Below are 19,610 nucleotides of genomic sequence, written 5' to 3'. Positions count from 1 at the left end.
GTTAGTTGGGGGCTGGGGATCCTCAAGCCCAGAGAGCAGATGCTTGTTGTTTGCTGGAGAAAGCAAGGGAGGGTGAGAGCCCCAGAAATCAGGAACCAGCTCCTCCTCCCCAGATTTTCCTGTGCTGGGGAAGGACAGTTGCTCTCAGCATGTGACATTGAGCTGAGAAGTGCCACCCAACAGGAACATGTGGCACTGCCTCATCTCTTTGGTTGTCAAACCAACCCCCAAACCAACCTGATAGGGACGGTGAAGGTGGTGATAACACCTGTGGGATTGATTGTGCGGGGGAGCTGAGAAGGTGTGTGCTGGAGCTGACCCAAGGGAGCAAGATTTGATGTGCAAAAGCTCATTTGGATGAAGACTGAGCAGACTCTTCCAGTGTCAGGGTATTTATCCCACCTTCAAAATAAACTGAAGCTCCTCTGTGCTTCTGGAGTGTCTCGAAATGGGACATCATAGCTGGGTCAGCAAGACCCTCATAGACCTCTGTGGTCTGTTGCCTCAACCCCCTGACCAGCATAGCAGAAACACCTGCTTCAGCAGTAGGTCACACACTCTCTGAGGGTTTAGCTGGTATCCAGCACATTCCTGACTTTTAACAGAGATACAGAGTGATTCCCGCTCCCATCCTTGCTCCGAGCTTGGTCATGTTGGGGTGCGCAGCTATTGTGGGCTCCATCAGTCACAGGAGAGCTCTTTGGGGTCGCTGCTCACTCAGCATCTTGGGAGCCAGCCCTAGATGAGGTACCCTGGGTTGCTGGCATCTGAGGGTTGATTTTTCCCTGAAATAGCATCTCTGTGACTTTCAGAGATGGTACTTGGCCCTTTTCCCTGAGAATGCAAGAGGCAGGGCAGCCCTGAATCCCCTGGGCTGTGGGCTTTTGAGCAGTGATGCCAGACACCTACTGTCACCAGAGGACTGATTTACCTTCAGTTTCAGAGGAGAAAACGTGCACTGATAATTTGGAAACGATGACATCTTAAATTTATGTCCCTCTCCCTAACCTCTTCCATAAGCCTTGCTTTGATCAGAAACCCTGCTGGTATTCCTCCGAGCTTGGGAGGAAGTCTGGAATAAAACCCAAAGACAGGAGCTATGCAAGTCCCCAGAGCCACCTCTGAAGCTTCCCCGGCTGAAGTTTCCATGCTGCCTCCGTGGGAGCACTGGGTCATTTCTTGAAAATGAGGATTTTTTTCCAAGGCTGTTGGGACATTTATGGGTCCAAATTGGTGGCTGACTTTGCTCTGCACGAGGGCCTCCCATCTGAGATGGTGGAAATGCCCCTTCTGATGGTCAATAATAAGTAGCTGAAGAGTGTGCAACCCCCAGAGAGGTCCTAGCTCAGTAGTTTCCTTCTCTGGTATGTCTTCTTCCATGACCTTGTCCCTCTCAAACCTGGGCCCTTTCTTGTCTTGCAGGACGTGGGCTCTCTCATGCCTTGTCTCGCTCTTCTCCCCTCCTAAAACCTCCTTCTGAAGGATGGCAGCTGCCTCTTTCCGCTATGGCGTGACCATCACCGGGGCTGTGCTGCTGGTGACGGGCACGCTGTGCTTTGCCTGGTGGAGCGATGGGGAGGTGGGCAGCCTGGCCAGCAGCGGGGCTCGCCTCCTGCCTCCCCAGGAAGCTGAGGCAGTTCCCAGCTCCTCCTCCAGCGCCCTGCTCCGCTCCGTCAGCTTCTTCTGCTGCGGCATTGGCGGCATCCTCCTTCTCTTCGGGCTCCTCTGGTCCGTGAAAGCCAACGCCAGGGTGGTCTCCCGCCGCTACCAGTACCATTTCCCCAGGGACCTGCAGTACTTCACCGCGGAGCCTCTGGAGAAGTGGAACTGCAGGTGGGTGCCACGTCCATGCGCGGCGCTTGGGTGGGAAGAAGTTGAGGCTGGGTTCGACTGTCCTGGCACGGCCGTGCGCCTCTCGTGGGCAAGCTCAGATGGGCAGTAATGCCGCCGTGCTGCCGGCTGCCGCTCAGCCCCCGTTCTGTGCTCTCCTCCTGCTCCCTGAGCAGAAGCTCCTGCTCATCAGTGTCGAGCCTTGCCCGAGCCCCGCACCCTCCCCTCCCTGCAGGCACCCTCTGTGCCCACGCTGGCTGCTCCCATGGCTGGCTCAGCTGCAGACAGCTCTCCTTGCCCTGCAGGGCCATCACTGGCCGAGGCAGACATCTCCTTATCAGAGCCACTGAGCAGAACACCACATTGGTTTTCTGGCAGAGCGCCTGGATTTGCGTGGGGGCGGTCATCCAGACCTCCAGCTGTTGAAACCTTCCCTGGTGCCACAGGTCTGCAGTGCTCTGTAAGGACGATGGGGGTTTGTGCCATCTTTAATGGAAGCAAAATCTATGTTAAAAGGGAGTTGAAAGGAAAAAAGAAGGAAAATAATCCTCAGATTGGCATTCAGATGGAAATGCAGGTGGTGGGTCCCTCTACGAAGTCTGTTTTGGGCTGTGGGAAGACCTCTCGCCCCCCCAAACACTACTGCTGCTTGTTGGGTCCCCAGACTCTTCCTGTGTGAGCCTGAGATTCATTCCCACTTCTTGATTTAAAAGTTTTTTGATCAAAAGAGGTTTTTTTTCCAGAGACTGCTGTGGAAGCCGAGCCAACTGGCCCTTCCCAGTGGTGTTTTATGGGGTCACAGCAAAGATCTTGGCTCCAGCATAAATCGGGCTCTGGGGAGAAGCGGCACTAAAAGAAACTCGTAAGAACATAAAACCATAAAAATTCAGTCGGGGCGGGAGGCACATTCCTGGTTTTCTGGGGGTTTCAGTGCCCATCTGAATATCTGGGGGTGAGATTGTAAGCTGGTCTGGGCAGTCTGGGGGGTTTTCCTCCTCCTATGGAGGACTTTGCTGTGTCCCCCATGGGGAATGTCCCCTTCCCTGAGCTCCCGGCTCCAGTGCTGGATGGGAAGGCATTGCCCCAGCATTGCTTGTGCTGCAGCAGCTCCTGCAGCCCCAGCTGTGCTGGCATTCGCGCAGCAAAGCCCTCCAAAGCAGAAAACACTGCTCCGCAGAGGGTTGGCAGCATGACATCCTGCACTGGGAGAGACCGCCCTCTCTGCATTTCCAAGGCAGCATCCCTTTGCAAGCTGAGGCTGGTTGGCAAAAGCCCCTGTGCGGATGCCCGGGGCGGTAGGTCCGGGACAGGGCGCTGCTGAGTTCGGGGTGGAGGCATCCCTGCAGAGCATCGCAGCTTTCCCTTTGGACCAGCTGTGCCCCTCTGACGCCTGCAGCCTCCCTGAGCACGCCTCGCTGGGTTTTCATCTGCAAAAGCAAGCGGATGGTGGGTTGCTTTCAAAGCCTCCCTGTCTTTGGGGCCACACCGTTTCGTAGGGTGCTAAGTGGGGCCGTGCGCAGGGCAAAGGTTGCACGGAGGTTTTCCCTGTACACAAGCCATGTTTGCTTAGCAAAGGGCTGCTGGAAGTGGCACCAGGCTTGGCCGGTGCACGGAGGGCTCTGGTGGGCGCGAGGATGGGGTGCAACCGCATTGAACCAGGATGCCTGGCTCTCACTCGGCTGCTCGTGCCAAACCGCTCACTTAGCTGCCTGCAGCCTCTGTGCTTCGGGGGGTGACTTGGGGTTAGGCAGATGATGAGGATGCTCTCCTGCCCGTGGGAAGCAGCACGGTGCAGAACGGTGGCAGATGTCTCGAGAGCCAGCAGCCCTGCTGCTTTGTGGTCAGCCACACCTACAGCTGTAGCTCTTAATGCCGGAGGTAGCAGCTCTTCGAGGCTGCCCCGCCAGGCTACCCTTCCTCTTCTTGGGTGAGGTGTTAATAAACTCAGTGGGAACGGGGCGACGTTGCCTTGTTGCAAGGTCTGATGGATGGTGCCCTTCCTCCTGCGTGCCTCCCCACCCGCCTGGTGCCAGGAAGTGGCTGACACGGTCTTCCCTTGACTCTGGGCATGCAAAACCTGCCTGTGTGCTGTCCCCAGCACACACGTGTCCATCATGCTCAGGGATGCTCCAGCCAGTGGGGTTGACGGGGTGCTGGGATGCTCCAGTTGTTGGGTGCTGGGATGCTCCAGTTGATGGGGTGCGCTGCTGGGTTTCTTCTTCCCTCGCAGCACCTGGGATGCCAGCGCCATCCCCACCTATGAAGAAGCCCTGACCTGCAGACCTGCCCACGGTGCTCCAGCCTACGTACAGCCTCCGGGGAGGAAGGAGGAGCTCACACCGCCCCTGTACCGCTACCTGGAGGAGGACGAGACCTGGCAGGGTGGCCGCCGGCGCAGCTCCTCCGACAGCGCCCTGTTCCGCCCCAGCCCGTCTTGGCTGGAGACCCAGCGCCCCAGCGAGCCGCAGGCAACGCCTCCCCCCAGCTATGAAAACATAAGCATCCGGGGCGTCTGAGCTGGTGGTGGCAGGGGGCAGGGACTCTGCAGGTGGCTGCCCGGTCCCTTGGCTTTAAACCAAGCCCCTTCCGTTGCCGGGGTGAGAGGAGGGTGGGCGAGGAGGGGGAAGGTGGCGGGGTCCGTCTGGCTTTCTGAGCGATCAGTCCGGGGCTGTCGGGATTGTGGGTCCCGTGGGTGATGCATTCGGAGTTGGTGGGGGTAACTGGCATGTTTGGAAGCCTTCACATTTTTAATAAAACCTCTGCTGGTTGCAGATGCTTTTCATCCCCTGCTCTGACTAACCAAAGGGAGCTCGTATCAGGCCAGGGGCTGCCCACCCAAAGCAAGAGCTATATAATAAAAACTGCAGCAATGAACGAGGAATCTGGCCATAGAAAAAGCAGCTCCGTGCTGCCCCATTCACTCCTCTTCCTTTTCAATGCCCCTTCCAGCCGTATCTCCATCCCTTCCACCTTGCTTTCCTTGCATACTGACTCCCATGCCTCACTTCATTTGGCTTAGAGCTGTTCAGTGGCTCGTGTGTGCATTCAGGGCATCCAAGTGCACTTGGCATTTCAGGCAGTATCCTATAAAAAGACACCCTAAGCAGCTCACCCCCCCTCCCTGCCCACCACGGACGGGTTTGCAGCCTTGCCCAGAGGAAATGCCAGCTTCATCGGGGGCTGCTGCTGGTTGCTCCATCCCACTGAAATAACCGGCTGCCCTGGGCCCCCTGCGGACCTGCAGGGCTGCAGAGTGGCTGTGGAGCCACAGCCAAATATAGCATATTATTTATAATATAATATATTATTTTTCATAAGCCAGGCACAAGCTTTCCCACATGAGTAGGCAAGCAAGGGAACAAACTGATGGCTAAAGCCACTGCTACTGTCTGGCTGTCGGATGTGTGGAGGGGACACCCTTTAACTCCCCTGCTCCATCTCGAGCAAACACAGGGCACACAGACACTATGTCCTCAGTCCCCTGGGTGGACTGACCCTGCTCCAGCCTTTAGGCCCCTCTTTGCAGCCCGGTTGCTGCCCCACGGAGGCAGCCTCACCAGTGGTTCCCCAGCGCCCAGCTGGAGCAAGGTGGCAGCTCTTCCCAACCCACCAGCCTCCAAAAAGACTCTGGAACGCTCCCTCCTCCCCTGCTGCAGCCCTGCAGCCCTTGAAAACATGCTGGACCCTGGCGCCCCCCTTATTTTGGGGCTCTGCCAGCTCTGATTTATGGGCCAAGTCCAGCTCCAGCCCCCAGGGCTGGGAAAGTCCCGCCGGGACCAGCTGCTCTCCAGGTCCCCGTCTGCCGCTGTGCCCCCCTCTCGCTCCCCATCCCTTCCGCAGGTGCGGGGTCTGACCACGCGTGCCTGCAGGGAAGGTTACCCGGACACGTGCCGGGCGGCTTCACTGGAGTGTGAACAGCGGGTCAGTGTTTGCATTCATTACAAACCCGTTAAAAACTGGCTGGCTCAGCCCTGGGCAGGACCAGGCTCAACGTGCAGCCGATCCTCAGCCCCTGGCAGCCTCCAGAGAAAGAAACCACTCCTTGCCTTACCCCGGAGGTGTGCTCAGCAGGCAGCAGCTGCAGGTAAACGGGCTTCCCGGTGTCTTTCCTCCCCTGCCTCTCCTGCCCGGCACCCATGGCCGAGGAGAAGACCTTTCGCTACGGGTTCATCATGCTGGGTTTCTTCCTGGTGATGACGGGAATGTTCATCATGAGCGTGGAAAAGCCCCAGGTCTACATCACCTTCTGTGCCCTGGGCATCCTGCTCATAGCCGTGGGCATCACCTGGAGCATGTGTCAGTGCTACCCGAAGGTAGGGTCTGTCCTGCTGCTGTGCACCTCAGGGGGCTGGAGGGTTCAGACGGGTTTGGGTGGCTTCAGCTCCGCATCCCACTTCACTGCTGCAGACGTGTAGCCTTGGGCTGTGCCTCAGTTTCCCCATCCACAGGATGTGGTAGCGGCAGGCCCTGGGGGAAAGCCAGCTGGGGCGATCTGGAGGGGTAAGTGTTGGTTTGGGCGGCTCTCACCCTGATGCACCTCCCCACCGAAGCCTGCAGGATGCAGCCCCACTCCCTCACCCCTCCGTGCCTCTGCACCCCCCTGAGCCTGGGGCTTTGCCAGGCAGGCAGCGGGGAGTAAGCCCAAGGAAATCAGCTCGTGTTCATCTCTCCCATGGAAATCCGCCCCCCAAACCAGCCCCTTCCTTGCACCTGCGGGGGCTGGGAGCTCAGCAGGCTCCCAGGGCTTCGGAAGAAGGGGCTGTCATGGCCATGGAGGTCTGGGGGACCCGGGTCCCCCCAGGCACAGCCCTCACCTGCCCGGTCTCCTTGGCAGAGGGCACCACCGGCATGGCAGGGTGGCCACACGTCCCTGCCCCGGGAAATGGAGCTGGCAGAAAAGGCTTTTTTCCGAGGAGACGGCGGCTGTGAGGCTGATCTCAGTGCTGCAGGACAGCCCGTCAACAGCTTGGCTGCACCCTGACATGTGGGGTTGTGCATGGGACCCCAGGACTCGGGACAAGCTGGGACCCTCAGGATCAGGCGAGTCCTCTGGGACTGGGGTAAAGATGACCCCAGCTCCCCCCAAAACTGAGCTCAGCCCCGGCAAGGAGGTAGATGTGGCTTTGTCACTGTGTTTGGGGCTCAAGGACAGGGCACCCTTGGTGTTGTCCCTGGCCACCGACCTCCCCCGTGGGCCCTGGGAGCTGCCCTGGGCTCAGGGACACGCATGATCCTGCTGGGGACAAGGTGCTGAGAGCGAGGCAGCGCTGGGTTCATTCAATCCCTTATTGATTTCCCCCCAAAAAAAAATTTCCAAGCAAGACATCCAAATGTGCTGGGAAAAGACCGAAAACCCAGCTGAAGGGAAAACCCCGGACTTTTTACCACTAATGAGGGCCGAGGGTCCCTGTGATGCCCAGCGCAGCCCCTCGGGCTCTGCATTTCTTTCCCCCCCAGATAACGTTCATTCCTGTGGACCTTGAGGCCGAGCAGTTCCTGGACCGCAAACCCATCGTGCTGCTGGAGGGGGACACCCGGTAGGTCCCCACGCCCGGCCCCAGTGGCCATTTTCCTCTTGGCAAGTGCTTTCATCTGTACACACAGTTATCTGCGTGCCCCCGGGGACAAGGGCAGTGTCTGAGCACACTGGCGCCGGGGACAACTGCACCTATTGCAGCAAAAAATGACAAGCAGGGGCTGGGGTGGGGGAGGCAAGGGCTGGCTGAGCCCCCCCGGGGCTGGAGCCGGAGCGATGCTGGAGGGTGCAAAGCATCCAGCTCTGTTCCTATGGGCAGCCCCCTGCAAGGACCCACTGGCTCCGCTGCTGGCGTGGGCAGTAGTGTGGCCTCCAAAGCACCTGATGGAGTCCTGTGTGCGTGTCCCTGAGCATCTCCTGACTCTGCAGGGGTCCAGGTCCTGCTCAGCACCCTGTTCCTCCTTCTCCCGCAGCTTGATCATACCCTGCCCCAACCAAGAGGCTGCCAGCACCTACGAGAAAAGCCTGCCATCCTACGAGCAGATCCAGATGCAGGCGGTGGGCTCAGTCCTGCTCCCACCCATGGCCCAGCCCAGCCCCCATGGCTGCTCCCAGCCGGCGGTGCAGGCGAAAGCAGAGGTCCACCAGGAGCTGGGGGGTGCTGGAGACCGCCCCCAAGAGCCAGCGCCTTGGCTGGAAACAGCAGCAGGCAGCTGGTATGTGAGGCCCGTGGGGTTGGGGATGGTACCAGCGGGATGCAGGGTGAAATCAGGGGTGTCAGACCCCCGGCATGTGGGGAGGAAGAGGAGGCAGAGGGGTCTTTCCTGCTTGCACGGCACCAACCACGGGACCCCCCAGCCCTGCTGGAGCCTGGACAGCGTCTCAGCCCATGGGGTCTCTCAGTACCAAATTATTTACCAGGGTGAAATCAGGAGGAAATCTGGATTGCCTTTGGTTGTGATTTGCATTTTGCTCTTACTTCATTTTATAAATATGAACAATGTCCCTCACCAGAATAAATCGCAAGTTCCTGGTCAGACTTTGATAGAATTGAGACGCTCAGTACATGCCCCTCACATCAGATGCCACGTATGATGACCCTGCATTGGTCCAGGAGATCCCAAAAGCACTTTGCAGGCGATGGGGGTCACCGTACAGCCTTGGGGAGTAGGACTCAGGCACCTCCTCTGCCAAAATGCAGCTACGGCTGGAACGAGGCCCTCTGCTTTCTCCCTGGGATGCGGGCACAGAGTGCAAGGGCAGTTGCTCCTTTGTCCCATGGGCAGGAGAGGGAACTTGGCAGGCGGGTTGTCCCCTTAAAGGCAGGCACTGGGGGCTGAGATAGGGCCCTCCTGGGATGCCCCAGCCCCCCAGCAAGGGGACTGGTGATGCTGGGACGCTGGCTGAGCAATGCTGAGCCCAGCAGCAGCCGCTCCAAGGGAAACCCCAGCTCCAGCCCAGCTGTGTTTAGTGTAACCCCTGCCCTGCCCACCGCCCCTCAGCCCTCTCTGTTCCTGCAGCCCCCCCCAGCCAGCCCCAGGGGACGCGCCGCTGGCATCTCTCCTGGAGGACATGGACACGTCGTCGCTGGAGGGCTCCATGCCCGGCAGCCCTGTGCCACGGGGCCGACCCCCCCTGCCATCTGCCACCTGCTCCAGCTGCACCCCGACCAGCTCCCCGGCGGGGGGAGAGCACGCTGGTTCCCCCCGCAAAGGCACCGGGGAGGAGGATGACCTCTATTATGGGCTCCGAGAGGGGCCAGATATTCCGCTCGAGGATAGCGACTGCCTTTTTGAGCCTGAAAACTGATTTCCCGGAGAGAGTGGCTGCTTGGCATGGACCCATCTTGTGGTGGGGATGCAGATATCGCAGCCTGGAAGAGAGGGGTTGGGGCTGCCCCCAAAAAGCACAGCGCCTGCAGCGTGGAGGAGCCCCCAGGCTCTTGCCCATCCCCTGTGCCATGCTGCGCCCCTCGCGCCCACCCAGCCGCACAGGAGGCTGCCATCCCGCAAAACCCGAGGGGAGCATCACCATCTCCTGACCCCCAAAATTTCCACAGCAGAAGGGACAGCCAGCAAGGCTTCCCTTGCCAGAGCCCTTTGGGTGGGCACAGATAAGCGCTAATGCCGGGCTGGGCAGGATCTGGGCTAAACAATGTCCTTAGGAAGGGAAAAGATTAGCTTTGCTGCTTGAAACGGGATCAGTGTTTAGGTAGGTAAAGATGTATTCACCCCAGGTAGGCTCTATGAGGCAGAGGTGTCCACAAAGCCTTTTTCCCACTTATCAAAGCTGCCCTGGAATTAAAATTAGATCCTCCTGCAGCAGGCAGCCTTCATGTCTCCAGGTTGGGAGAGGGGTGATGGGGGGGACAGACCGTGCTGTGCCCCATCTCCTGCACGAGGACCACCTTCCAGCGCCGATGGGGGCAGCGGGAGGAGGACTTGGCTGAGCCAAAACCCCAGTGACGGCTGTGGCTTCCTGAGGGCCGCTTGAGGTGGTGGCTTTGGGCAACATTTTCTCTCGCCGCTGGGTCGGCGTCAACAGCTGCAGCGCTGCAGATGGCTTTGCATGCTGGCGCCTGCTGTCCCCAAACTCCCTCTGAATAATAAGCGTCCATTTCAACTCACATTGATGGAGCTAAGCCTGGTTTGTCACCACAACAGGGGCAACGTAGCGGCTTTCCACGGGCTGTTTGCAACATGCAGAGACGGCAGCGCCGGTGGGAGCTGCGACCTCCACCTGTCCTTTGGCAGCTCAGGGCCATGGGGATCGGCATGGCTGAGCCTCCCCCGGGGCAGCTGGGTTCGGATCAAAGCATCAGTGGATGCAACTGCATGGGGATGCTGAGAGTCCCTCGTCCTGTTTTAGGAAAGCTGGGCTGGATGCTGCGTGTGCCTGGCATGGCCCCAGGAGGCTTGCGAGCACATATCTGCTGGCAGAGTGGCTCTTTAGCAAATTTATGTGGGTCGACAAGCCCAAAAGTGGGGGGAGAGCTGTTGTCTGGCACCCAAGGGGTATGGAGCATGGGAGCCCTGGAAACGATGCTCTCCGCGCTCCACTGCCGCCCAGGGAGTGCTTTGCTGGTACAATCCAGGGAGGTGCAAGAAATGGCTCTACCTGGGGCCTTCATGTCCCTGGGATACCCTTCCTGGTGTTACTGCACCCTTTGCTCACCTTCGCTTCACCGCAGGAGCAAGGGGAAAAGGGCAGGCAGCGCCCCACGCACTCGGGGTGTTTATGGCCAACAGTGCCGTCAGGAGGGTGGGGAACAAAGACGCTGGTGTTTGCTAAATATTGCTGGCAGGATTGCGAGCAGCTGTCCAAGAGGAAGCATTACCCAACTGTTTACACTTGCTCGACTCCTGCCCATCCTTCCCAGCAGCGGGGAGCGTGGCGGTGGGCAGGGACGCCATTCTGACGGGGCCGCATCTCGCTGGGTTGCGGAGGGTGCCTGGGGCAGGACGTGGCTCTGTGTCGCTGGCTCATATTGAGCGTAGGAGTCTGGTGGAGACCTGAAAGCTTTTGCTCATCTCACGTCCCAGGACTCACTACCACTTTTGGCAAAAGAAAGTCAATTTTCAAAAGCATTTGCCTTGGGCAGGGGCAGAGGAGAGGGCTGAGATGGGGACTGCAGCCTGTCCCCCCCACCCAGGAACCCTTTGTGCAGCTGGGTTTGCGTCCCCGCATCCCCCGGCGAAGCCCCCCTGCCGTGCCCACAGGCGGGGGGGACCCCCCCACGCCGGCCGAGGTTGAGCGTTGTGGGAAACGGGGCGTTCCGGCGCGAAATGAAGAGCTCCGCAGAGCCCCAGGCCCCGGCCGCCGCCCCCCGCGTCCCTCCCCACCCGCGGGCACCCGCGCCGGGGGGGCGGGCCGGGGCGGGGGGGCGCGGGCAGCGCGCGCGGGAAGGGGGTCGCGCCGCGCGGCCTTGGCGGGGCACGGGGAAGCCCAAAAGCAGCGCACCAGTGGTGTAGTGGTATCATGCAAGATTCCCATTCTTGCGACCCGGGTTCGATTCCCGGCTGGTGCAGAGCTCGAGCTGTGCGTAGTCTCTTCCATCTCTGCGCTTTCGAAGCACTGAAATGGCACCGAGGGGTCCCAAAAATCTGGGGTGTAAGTGCCTCGCTCCTTTTGTCCCGAGGCCTCCCGCTGCTGCACCCGGGGTGGGTGGTGGGGTATCCAGCACCGCCCCAGCACTCTGCAGATCCCCCGGGATTAGAGGGCAGCAGGGGATTCAGGTGCCCCTTGTTGGGGCCTTCTCTGTTGTCTTTTCTGCTCTCTCCTTCCTGCCCCCCCAAACAGGCACACCCCACCCCCCCCACCCCCCCCCACCTTACACAGACATAGCCGGAGGGCACCGCTGCTCTCAGCAGCAGCAGAAATTGCTGCTAGAAGCTCCCGTGTGCCAGGATGGGAAACAGATCTCTTCTCTACAAGGTTGGAGGTTTTTGCTATTTCTGAGTATTTTTCAGGAAAAAAAAAAAATCTTTCTGCAGATATCCACTCCTTCTAGAGCTCCAGGGCTGGCTGTCTCTCACACTCCCTGTACAGGCGTTGGGGTCGGGTATTCCTGCCAAGACCTCCCTGTGTTGCTCAGCACGTGAAGGTATGCATGGGGCTGGGGGGGCCTTCGCCACCCCCTCCTCTTTGGGCTCTCTCCACCCTTCCCTCAGACACAGCTTGGCCCCTGTGCAAAAAGGGACCGAGCGACTCTGCAGGGCGAGGGAGACCGTCCCCCTCGAAACGGGGTTCTGCAGCACCCAGCTGCCCTGAAGGTGTCCCAAAGCATCAGCACGGGATGTCGCCGGAGGAGTTAGCGGCGCCGGATTAAGCTGAGCCGAAAATCAGGAGCGAGACTTGCCCCCCTGAGGAGACTGCTGGACACCGGACCCTGGCGATGTCAGCTCGCCGTGGCAGAGAGCGGGTGGCAAGTGGGGTCTGGTGGCCCCCCCCAGTTACCCAAAGCAGGGTGCAGGCACCCACTCAAGGTCTCAGTAAAAATAACATATATACGTCCATATAAACCATACCCATCCATATAAAACATATATATCCATATAAACCATACACATCATTATAAAACATATGCATCATTGCAAAAGAGATACATCCATGTAAAACATACAAGCTCTGAGGGGCTTATAGATAGCCAGCAAAACCCCACTAATCCCTATTTCCCTCAAAAGCAGGGAGCAGGGAAGGGGTTTGCCCAAGGTCACCAGGGATGTCGGGGCAGCGTGGGGGCCCGGCGCTGCGGGAAGAGAGGCGGAGGGCAGCGGTGAGAGCCACGGGAAAGCGCCAACCCCGTCCCGGAAAAATAGTATTTGCGATGTGTGACGACTCTGTAAAAAAGGCCTAAACGGGATTAGAGGCTTTCATGGAAATTTCTCTCTGAAGGAAGCCGGTAAGAGGCACATAGAGGCGTTCAGCCCTTTCTGAACACAGTCCTTGAGCGCCTGCGTTTCGCTCGCCAGAGCCCCCCGGGATGCACGGGGGCTCCTGCGGGAATCCCGAGCTCGCCGGCGACGCGGGGCTGCCGCGGGCAGCGCTGCGGGCTCCCCTCCTCTCTCCGCGCCCCCACGGCGGTGCCGGCCCCGCGCCCCGCGCCCCCGCGGCGCCCCTTCGCGGCGGCGGCCCCGTTAATGGTTAACCCGCCCGGGTGGGCCGATGGGGCCGGCGGCGGTGGCGTGATCCCCGCCCCGCCGCGCCGGGCAAAGCCGCCGCCGCCGCCGCGGGTGCGCTCGGGCTCCTGCGCTCCGCGGGCCGCGCTGCGGCTCCGGCTGCTCCGCGGGCGCGCAGCGGCTCCGCGGTCCGGGCCGCGCCGGGGCTGCGGGGGCCATGGCCCCGCGGGCGCTGGCGCTGCTGCTGGCGCTGCTGCTGGCGCGGGCGGCGGCCGAGCTGGCGGAGGAGCTGGTGCTGGCGCTGGGGGCGGCCGAGGAGGAGGCAGCCGCCGTCGGGGCCGCCCCGTCGGGGCCCGCCGCCTTCCAGCGCGCCGCCAAGGTGAGGCGTGGGCGGCGGGGGAGGGGGGCCGGGGCGGCCACGCGTGTCTGTGTGTCCCAAACCCAAGCCCGGCGCTTGCGTCCCTCCCCAGGCGTCGTGGCGGCTGCCCGGGCGCTACGTGGTGGTGCTGCGGCCGGGCGGCGGCGAGGCCGAGGTGCGAAGCGCGGCGAGGCGGCTGCAGGCCCGGGCGGCTCGGCGGGGATACCTGACCGAGCTGCTGCACGTCTTCCACCTCCTGCCCGCCTTCCTGGTGAAGATGAGCCGCGACGTCCTGGACACGGTACGTGGGGCGGGGGACGGGTCCCAGGGCGGCGGGTCACGGCGGGGGGCAGCGGCGGGGGGGGCACCGGTGCGGGGTGGCAGCCCCAGCCTCGGGGGGAGCAGGAGCTTTGCCGCCACGCTGGGTGCTGTGCCTCCTCCCCGCAGGCGCTGAGGCTGCCGCACGTGGAGTACGTTGAGGAGGACGCCTACGTCTTTGCCCAGAGCATCCCCTGGAACCTGGGCAGGATCGTGCCACCGCAGCCCGGCTCGGGCGCCTACAGCCCTCCCAGTAAGTGCTGGGGCGTGGGGGGACGACCGCGGCGGTTTGGGGAAGAGTCAGTAATCCCGTCCCCTCTCCTGATCTCGAGGGGATGGGGATATCCCCCTGCTCTGTGGTGCTGTGGGACTGCAGCTGCATTTTGGGAGCATCCCAGGTAGCCTGGGCTGACCGTGGCGGTGGTTGCCTTTCCCCCCCCGGCCGCATCCCTGGTAGATAAAGGTGACCTGGTGGAGATTTACCTGCTGGACACCAGCGTGCAGAGCACCCATCGGGAGATCGAGGGCAGGGTGCTCGTGACTGATTTCGAGAGTGTCCCTGAGGAGGACGGCACCCGCTTCCACAGGCAGGTGAGCCCCGAGGTGCCCCACATACTGCAGCCTGGTAAGAGCATCCCCCTGCACCCACCAAACCCTGAACGGGCCTGTGCGGATTCCCAGGACAGGGGAATCACTCAGCTCGTGGCAAAATGCCGGGCAGGACAGACAGCAGTGGGAGCTGTGGTCCCGGGGGATGTTGGGACCTTCAGTGTGATCTGTTTGGGGCTGTGGCGGAGCAAGGCAGGGCTCCTTTGTGGGGAAAGCAGGCTGGGGGGAGCATGTCAAGGTGTCGTTGCAAGAGGGAATCGAGGTCCACCCCACACTCGGGGCCGCAAAGGCTGCCTGCGCCCTGCGGTGGGTGCTAGTGCTGCCTTGCGTGGATCGCATCACTGCGTGCGTGCGTAGGGGAGCCCAGCACTAGCACGGCACCAGGCAAGGCTGGCTGCATCGCCCATCCTTTCTGCCAGCCTTTCTCCTTCTGCACAGGATGATTTTTTTTTTTTTTCAATCTTCCCCCACCCCAAAATATTTTTGAAGATTTATTCTGTAGTCAGATTTAGCTGGTGCAAAGCACAAGGGGTGGGGTGGGATGGGGAGGATGCTGTGGTGTTGCAAACCTGCCTTGATGCAATGGGCCGGGCTGTAAAACTGTGGTGCCTGCGCCAGGCCAGCAAGTGCGACAGCCACGGAACCCACATGGCCGGGGTGCTGAGCGGGCGCGACGCCGGCGTGGCCACGGGCGCCAACGTGCGCAGCCTCCGCGTGCTGAACTGCCAGGGGAAGGGCACTGTCAGCGGGACCCTCATCGGTGAGTCACCCCACGCCCCAGAGAGGTGTGTGCTCCCTCCCGGAGCCCCCCGCCTCGTCCCTGTCCTGCAAGAGTGTCCTGTCCCTCATCGTGTCCCCCCCCCCAGGCCTGGAGTTTATCAAAGTGACACTGGAGGCTCAGCCCCACGTGCCGCTGGTGGTGCTGCTGCCCTTCGCCGGTGCCTACAGCCGTGTGCTGAACACCGGCTGTCAGCGGATGGCACAGATGGGGGTGGTGATGGTCGCGGCTGCCGGTAACTACAAGGATGATGCCTGCCTGTACTCGCCAGCATCCGAACCAGAGGTACAGGCTGGGGGCTTCCCTGAAGTTTGGGGATGTGCAGGGACACGCTGCCCACCTCCCTAGGCTCATCCGCTCCAGCGCCAAGTGGGCTGGGGCTGCGCATCCCATCCCTCCCGTGTCCCCCTTTGTCACCGCCCTGGCAGGTCATCACGGTTGGTGCCACCAACAGCGAGGACCAACCCGCCTCCTTCGGCACCCTGGGCACCAACTTTGGCCGCTGTGTGGACCTGTTCGCCCCAGGGGACGACATCATCGGCGCCTCCAGTGACTGCAGCACGTGCTTCACAGCGCAGAGCGGGACGTCGCAGGCGGCTGCGCACGTGGCAGGCAAGCTGGGCTCCAGGATGGCGGGCAGGGCTGGATCTCCACTTGCCCTGAGCAGTGCTGGCGCTGGGCATGTGTCCCTGCAGGCACAAGGCATCAAGGCTGCCTGTGCTGGGGACATTTTTGTGTGCCATGGTTTTGGCACATTTGGGTGCTGCAGCCTGCACAGAGCTCCCGCATCCCATGCGTGCGGATGATGGGCTTCAGTGATTCCTTCTCCTGTCTCTCTGGAGTTGTGTTGCTTGGGGCAGTTGTGTGTAGGTGGCTGCCTGGCCCCTGGTTCTCACCATGGCCCCCCGGGCTCTCGGCAGGCATCGCCGCCATGCTGCTCAGTGCTGAGCCCCAGCTGAGCCTCGCCGAGCTCCGGCAGCGCCTCCTGCACTTCGCCACCAAGAACGTCATGGACATGGCGTGGTTCCCCGAGGAGCAGCGGCTCCAGACGCCCAACAGCGTGGCCGGGCTGCCCACCCGGCTGGGAGCAGGTGAAGACCTCGGCTGCCTGCTGGGTGCCCAGCAGAGCTCTGCCCTTACCGGGGGAAGAAGCGCCTGGGTGAAAGCATGGCACATCGGCAGGGCATGTCCCTCCCTGAGCTGTGCCAGGGATGGCTGAGCCTGAGCGTGGCTGTTTGCACGCAGAGGGTAGTGGGGGAGACTTGCCAGCCCTTGCTGGCCGCCTGGTCCATGCCGTGGGCTCTGGGTGTCGCTCTGGGTGTCCACCCCGCCACTGATGCCATCTGCCCCGTTGCAGACGAGCAGCTGTACTGCCGCTCGGTGTGGTCGGCGCGCTCGGGGCTCACCTGGCATGCCATGGCCGTGGCTCGCTGCGCCGGCGCCGAGGAGATGCTCAGCTGCTCCAGCTTCTCCCGCAGCGGCAGGCGGCTGGGGGAGCACATGGAGGTGAGCAGGGTGTGTGGAGGCAGAAGTAGTGCCTCTGGGGTGCCCGCCGGCCTTGGAGGGACGTTGCCGGGCTCCCGAGCAGCCCCGGTGATGCCATGCTGCCCCTGCCACAGGACAAGGCTGGGCAGAAGCAGTGTGTGGCCCACAACGCTTTCCGGGGCCAGGGTGTCTACGCCATTGCCAGGTGCTGCACGTGGCCCAGGGCTGAGTGCCGGATCAACGCCAGCTCCCCAGCGGCTGAGGGGGCCGGCTGCTCCCCGCGGGACCGTGTGCTGACCGGTAATGCCCGACATGGCAGGTTACAGAGCCTTGAGCCAACAGGCTGATGGCCTAGGGTGTTTCTTCCAGAAACACTCCGGGACTTGGGGGTAAAAGGGTGGGTGTGAGTGCTGGGGAGACAGGGAAGGGGGACATGTGCTGCGTGCACGGAGGCAGGGAAGGCTCAGGGGGCACATCCCTGAGCACCTGCGTGTGCATTGGGATGCTGCCGCGGCTGCCCCGCGCAGACAGTCCCTCTCGCCTTGGCAGGGTGCAGTTTCCACTCCCCCACTGTGGCACTGGGTGACAGCGGCAGACCCGTCGCGGGGCTGGGGAGTGGGCCCAGCCACTGCGCTGGCGGGACGGAGGTGGTGGCACACGCCTTGTGCTGCTCTGCTGCCGGCCTCGAGTGCCGGGTGAAGGAGCACACGTCCCTGGGGTCTGCGGAGAAGGTAGGGATGGCGCACACTCCTCCACCGTGGTGTTGTCGTCCCCTTTGCTTGTCCCTCTGCCACCCTGATGAGGGGTCGGGTTGGCTTCAGCATCTCATTGCAGCTGCCCCAACCCCAGCCTTCACTGGTGTCCCCAGTCACCCACCTGCAATGGGACACCCCCCCCAGCTGGGGTCCAGCGGCTCAGTGCGACACCGGCCACGTCACCCTGAGCCCTGGGGACAGGCAGACCCCCGCCCCTTTGCTGACCTGCGGAGGATGACCTTTTCTCCCCTGTTAGGTGACGGTGTCCTGTGACGACGGCTGGACGCTGACGGGCTGTAACGCCCATTCCCAGAGCCCCGGCACCATGGGAGCCTACGCCGTGGACGATACCTGCGTGGCAGCCAGCATCCCTGGCAGCAGCGTGGCTGCAGTCGTCGCCATTTGCTGCCGGAGCCAGCCGTAGGGATGGGGCGAGCGGGTGACGCGGCTGCCCTGGCCTGGCGTGCCCGGCGTAGCAGGGATGGGTGCCTTGCCGGACTGCTGCGTTGCTGGCTCGGTACCTTCCCGGGGCTGAGGTGCTGCTCCCAGCATGGTCCACGCTCCGACACACGGCTGCTGCTGTGACGGTGGTGTACAAACTCGTCGCCCTCTCGCGCACAGCGGGGCCGAGACCCCGGGGGCTCTGCAAATGCTCTCCGAGCAGCCCCCGTGCAGCTGGAGCCCTGCCCCATCACAGGAGTCATCACGGCATCCTTCCCCCACTGCACGCCGGGTCTTTCTATAAAACCCTGACTCTACAAGCTGTCTCAAGGCTGTTTGTTTGTGTTGGCACCCAGCATATGACAAAACCACCACCTTTTAAAAAAAATATTGTGGTGAGGATTGCTCCTTTCTTTCCTGGTTAGTTGCTCATTAGATGTCAGCTAATGGCGCTTAGCACCTGGAAAATCATAGTTTAGTCATTTTTAGACAGTTTTATAATTGCCTATTCATGTACCTAGGAGACTTCTTTACTTTTTAGTCAAGTGTAAGGGCTCTAGTTTAAAGTCTGCTTGTTTAATTAGATTTTAATCTGCATTGCTACAGAGTCAGCTACTGCTTTGTTAGTTGTTTTTCTGTCGTTAAGTCAAAGTTAATGATCTGCTGGTGTTACGCACTGCTTTAACAGTTTCCCTTTCAGGGCTTCCCAAGACACTGTAATTCCTTTTTAGAAAGAAAAAAAAAAAAAAAGGAAGAACAAAAAGCTTTCATAGTACCTTGGTTTTTACATTTGTACCTTAAATATTTATTTGAAATTTTATAAATAAACATTTTATAAATGTCTTTTTCAAATAAAATTCACAGACTAGTGCTCAGTAGATATGATCCATCGTCTGGCTTCATGTACATCCCCGTGGGGAACCGGTCTGGAAGGGGGAGCTGGCACCCGTTGGGCAGGGATACTGCTCCCCAAAATGAGCTCTGCTTCGTTAGCGAGCCAGCCATGGGCCACCACCTCAGGCTCTGATCCCTGCCTCTGGCAGGAGGTGCCCCTGAACAGCCATGGGCATCCTCAGAGGTCAGCACAGACAGCGTGGGCACCCTCCCCTCACCCACAGCTGGCCTGAGCTCTGGGGCTGGCACAGAGACCAGGGGCTCAGTCGTCTTGTCCCATGCACATGCAATAACTGAGTTTGTTGCTAAAACAGTAGTGTAGGATAAGAGCTTCCAGTTACGGAAACAAACCATGATCCAGCTTTAGGGAACATGCCCTTGTGTTTTTTGTTGCTGTTGCTAGTAACACCGGGCTTCACTCGGTAAGAATTGAAGCCCCAGAAAGAAGATAAAGCATAGATGCTCAAAGAGAGATGCACAGCAGCAGAGAAAGGCTGAGAAGTACCAGAAGCCACCAAAGCGGAGTCTCACTTTTTTGGGGTGATTAGCAGCCTCCTGGTACTACAATATATAATTTGTGTGGTGTTACCTGAGGGCAGATGAAAAAATAAAGCTTGATACCACAAGCACCAAGTTAACCTGTCAAACTTCAGCTATTCTGGGTAGGGTATTTTTCCCCATCAAAAAACCTCTTACAGATCTGTTACTCCACCTTTAACTGGCAAGAGAAGACAGAGACCCAGTAGGAAGCATCACTTTGAAAGGTTTAAACTACTTCTAACCTGTTACCTAAAAGATGGCAAAAGCCCAACCTAATCTAAACATGTAATTACATAACATGTATATAATTACAGCCCATAATTTTATCAGCTATAATCTGAATTTTGCACAAAGAGGGGGGGAAAGAAAAAGGGATGTTAGCCTAAGAGCTCCTGAACAGCTCTGACACAGCTGGTTATTTTCCAGCAGACTAACTAGCTGTAACCTCTCAAAACATGCATCAGATATTTCACCTCTGCTGACTTCCCTGCGAGAGGGGAAAATCCTG

The 19,610-nt window shown here is 60.2% G+C and overlaps 3 protein-coding genes and 1 non-coding gene across 4 annotated transcripts; all 4 read left to right on the top strand.

The window, feature by feature from the left end:
* Nucleotides 1-1,483: 1,483 nt before the first annotated feature.
* TMEM61 (transmembrane protein 61) lies at nucleotides 1,484-4,346 on the top strand. The gene is made up of 2 exons (XM_009492811.2): nucleotides 1,484-1,833; nucleotides 4,061-4,346. The coding sequence occupies exons 1-2, from the start codon at nucleotides 1,484-1,486 to the stop codon at nucleotides 4,344-4,346; spliced, it is 636 nt and encodes a 211-aa protein (XP_009491086.2).
* Nucleotides 4,347-5,966: 1,620 nt separating this feature from the next.
* BSND (barttin CLCNK type accessory subunit beta) lies at nucleotides 5,967-9,115 on the top strand. The gene is made up of 4 exons (XM_075711707.1): nucleotides 5,967-6,143; nucleotides 7,288-7,367; nucleotides 7,780-8,022; nucleotides 8,827-9,115. The coding sequence occupies exons 1-4, from the start codon at nucleotides 5,967-5,969 to the stop codon at nucleotides 9,113-9,115; spliced, it is 789 nt and encodes a 262-aa protein (XP_075567822.1).
* Nucleotides 9,116-11,262: 2,147 nt separating this feature from the next.
* TRNAG-CCC (transfer RNA glycine (anticodon CCC)) lies at nucleotides 11,263-11,333 on the top strand. The gene has a single exon. It is a non-coding gene; the product is annotated as a tRNA-Gly (tRNA).
* Nucleotides 11,334-12,970: 1,637 nt separating this feature from the next.
* PCSK9 (proprotein convertase subtilisin/kexin type 9) lies at nucleotides 12,971-17,651 on the top strand. The gene is given in 12 exon segments (XM_075710839.1): nucleotides 12,971-13,303; nucleotides 13,395-13,583; nucleotides 13,730-13,853; nucleotides 14,058-14,191; nucleotides 14,828-14,969; nucleotides 15,076-15,272; nucleotides 15,416-15,599; nucleotides 15,908-16,078; nucleotides 16,345-16,493; nucleotides 16,607-16,772; nucleotides 17,022-17,203; nucleotides 17,484-17,651. Coding segments are annotated over 12 exon segments (2,139 nt in total).
* The last annotated feature ends 1,959 nt before the right edge of the window (nucleotides 17,652-19,610 follow it).

Source organism: Pelecanus crispus, chromosome 5 (genome assembly GCF_030463565.1).
Source record: "Pelecanus crispus isolate bPelCri1 chromosome 5, bPelCri1.pri, whole genome shotgun sequence".
Taxonomy (NCBI): Eukaryota; Metazoa; Chordata; class Aves; order Pelecaniformes; family Pelecanidae; genus Pelecanus; species Pelecanus crispus.
Note: the sequence above shows the minus strand (reverse complement) of the source record. Positions and strands in the feature narration are given on the sequence as shown.